General features: G+C 41.8%; 1 protein-coding gene across 1 annotated transcript; it reads left to right on the top strand.

Moving 5' to 3' along the window:
• On the top strand, positions 440-2,567 carry LOC18769877 (PAN domain-containing protein At5g03700). The gene has a single exon (XM_007203090.2). It carries the CDS (start codon positions 709-711, stop codon positions 2,215-2,217), a length of 1,509 nt encoding a protein of 502 aa, XP_007203152.2. The 5' UTR covers positions 440-708; the 3' UTR covers positions 2,218-2,567.

The following is a 3,580-nucleotide window of genomic DNA, read 5'->3' as shown; positions in this document are numbered from 1 at the left end:
CAGAATGAGTGACATATATCGTCTAATTATAATATACCATTGATTAATAGATAATTGAATACAACCTATCATTCTATATACCATTTACATTGCAAGTTCATTGGTTTGATATCAATTTTCTGAAGTGTTGGATGAGGATGGCATAGGCTGCATGCATATGCATATGTATGCCTTCTTAAACATTCAAGGTGCACGAGGTAGCAAGTAGCCTACCTCAACAAACATATCTAGAATCTCAACCATTTATAAATGCCAACTCTCCCCCTACTTTTTAAAATGGTGAACGCCAACACCCATCTAAGTCATAAACAGTTGTATAGTAAAGAAGGCGACTAATCAACACCAAAATAGTGCAAGCAAGTTGAAGATGTGCAGAGTTGCCGAACAATATTGCAAGTTGCAACAGTCAAATATGGAAGATCCGCATATTTATTTGCAAGTTTATAAACTATATTTATTTGCTTTCGGCTTCAGCACTGATCCGCATGTTGTGTTTTCAAATTACTTTAATTACTTCTCTTAACACTGTGTTAAAAAAATATGTTAATTAATTCGTAAACAAACATTATTCAGTTGCTTCTTTCTAGCCTGGTGCAACTCAAAATATTGTTATATATGAAGCTGCTGCTGCCCTTTTGTTTCCTCTCAATGGCTGCTTTTGTTCTCTAGTCATCACTCTCTCTCTCTCCTCTTCCATTCTCTTCCACCATGGAAACGTTCACTCACTTTGTGACTCGTTTAAGTTCAACTCAGCTTCTTCTTATCACACTCACTCTACTACTCTACACACCCACATGGCCATCTTCTGCTGCCGCCCCCCAAACAGAGCTTCTCAGAGACTTCAAAGCCACTCCCGACCCTTCAATCCAAACCTTCCAATCTCTCCTCGCCGACCCAAATGGCAATTTCTCACTGGGTTTCCTCCGAGTCAACAAAACCCAACTTGCTCTCGCTCTCCTCCACGTGCCCTCCTCAGACCCGCTCTGGCTCGCCAACCCGGCACAGCTAGCTCGCTGGTCCGACCGCACAACCCTCGTCTTCAATGGCAGCCTCGTCCTCTCCGATCCTCAGGGAAGGGTGTTCTGGTCAACTCACACCCAAGGCGACCGAGTTGTGCTCCTCAACACCTCCAACGTCCAAGTACAAACCCAGAGCTCAGTTCTATGGCAGAGCTTCGACTTTCCCACAAATATCCTCGTCGAGAATCAGAATTTCACATCGACCATGTCCCTCGTCTCCTCCAATGGGCTCTACTCAATGCGATTGGGGAATAATTTCATGGGTTTGTACGCAAAGTTCAAATCAGGCTCAAACTCAGACCAAATTTACTGGAGACACAGAGCCATGGAAGTCAAAGCTGAAATAGTCGAAGGCAGAGGACCGATTTACGCCCAAGTCAACTCGGACGGGTTCCTCGGAATGTACCAAACTGGGAACTCAGCGCCAGTCGATATTCAACCCTTCAACACCTTCCACAGGCCCGTCAATGGCCTCCGCAAGGTCCGGTTAGAACCGGACGGAAACTTCAACGGGTTTTACTGGGACGGGTCCAAATGGGTTCCGGATTTCCAGGCGATTTCTCTCCCCTGCGAGCTCCCCAGCCCCTGCGGTGCGTACGGTTTGTGCGGAGCAGGGAACGGCTCGTGCTTCTGTTTGGATAACCGGACGGAGTTTCGATCCGGTGAGTGTTTTCCGGTTCAGAACGGTGACTTCTGCAGAAGCGGATTGGGGGAGATTAGTAACTTCTGGGTTATACGGAGGAGCGGCGTGGAGCTGCCGTACAAAGAGTTAATGGGGTACCAAACGACGTCGTCGTACGGGGAGTGCGAGAGAGTTTGTGAGAGGAACTGCAGTTGCTGGGGCGCTGTGTACAATAACGCATCCGGGTTTTGTTACACCATGGACTACCCGATCCAAACACTGGTGGGCGTTGGGGATGAGAGCAAGATGGGTTATTTTAAGGTGCGGGAGGGTGCAGGGAGAAAGAAAATGAACGTGGGTTTTGGGGTGGGGATTGGGGTGGTGTGTGGGGCCCTGGTCATTTTTGTTGGGGTTGCTGGGGTTTGGAGTTTTAGGGCGCGGAGGAGGAAGAGAGGAAGAGGAGGAGGAGGGGTGAAGAGGTTTACAGGTCAAGATGGTGGGCTTTCACCCGGCCCGTATAAGGATCTCGGATCCGCAAGCTTTGGGTCCATTGAGATGGGAAATAATAGTAGATAGCTAGTGACGTAGGGAATGATGACATTTTTTTTTGGGGGTTAGGGGTTTGGAGTTTGACCGACAATGATGTTGATCACTAAACTCTTTTTTGTTTTGTAATGGTGGGTGGGTGGGGCCAAATATCTTTGTTTTTAAACTGTATTATAGATTATTGGGTGGGCCCTTGCCTAATCTCATTGATAATGTATTAATTTTTGCATAGTTTATAGATATTAGTGCGCCTTCACTTCACATGCCACTTCGCATGCCTCTGTATATATTGATCAAAGTTGTACAAAATCTTGAATATGATATGAGGATCATAGATCAAGATTGAATTATGGTATATTTCAGAATTATGATTGAATGGATGTATTGATAACCTTTATAATATATGAATAATATATCAGTATATTTCGTTGTCGATAATACGACATTACGAAAATCATATTGACACTCATACAAAGAGAAAAATGAATTGTAGAATATGAAATTAGGTGATTCTAAAATTTTGATAGCCACTATTAACATTAGTGGTCATCTATAAATAGAATGAGTTTTTATTATTATGTCATTTGTCATAAAAGAGAGCATTTAGAAGATTTTTTGTTTCGTGACTATAATTTCTCATGTTAAGTCGGGTACATTTCAGAATTGTCCAAAATCTAAAATGGAGATTTTGAAAGAATGAAGAGATAGGTTTTTCATTTTCATTTTTCGTATTTTTAAACACTAAAATGAAAATTTTGTATGTTTATGTTCTTAAAATATACAATACTCAGAATTTATGATGCGAATCCGTCTCAAAAAAACAATGCAATACAAATTGGAAGTGACAAAATACAACCAATATTTTAAGTGTAATACATCCTATAAGTGATATTGTGACTTGTGGAGGAGGCAATTGTTTATTAGGTGGGGCAGTTGAAGTTGTTTATCATTAGGAGTAGAGTTTAGTGGAAGGAAAAAAAAATATGGAGTTGACTGACGCATTGGATGACATGTTTTAGATTGTGATCCAACACTAAATATCCTAAGAGATTGGGAGGGCAATAGTTGGGTAGCACAAAGATGCCTTCACTGCAATTTTTAGGAGCCATCTTCTTCTTTGAATTTCGTTTAAATTAATCTAGACATTCTCCCAACTATCACATGAGAGATTCTACACCATATTAAAAAGAATAAACACCACCACCCCCACTCCCCCCCAACACTAACATCATCAATAATAATAATAGAGAAAGAATATACTCTCGAAAAAGCAATACTTAAAATAAGTCTTCTTTGCACGAAAAGTAGAATCACAGACCATAATATTAGCTTTGGGAAGCTCTTCCTAAACGAAAACTCGTCATCTTGACTAAGAGTAGTAATGGCCTGATTG

Source organism: Prunus persica, chromosome G7 (genome assembly GCF_000346465.2).
Source record: "Prunus persica cultivar Lovell chromosome G7, Prunus_persica_NCBIv2, whole genome shotgun sequence".
Lineage (NCBI taxonomy): Eukaryota > Viridiplantae > Streptophyta > Magnoliopsida > Rosales > Rosaceae > Prunus > Prunus persica.
The sequence above is the reverse complement of the archived record's forward strand: the minus strand, read 5'-3'. Positions and strand labels throughout refer to the sequence as shown.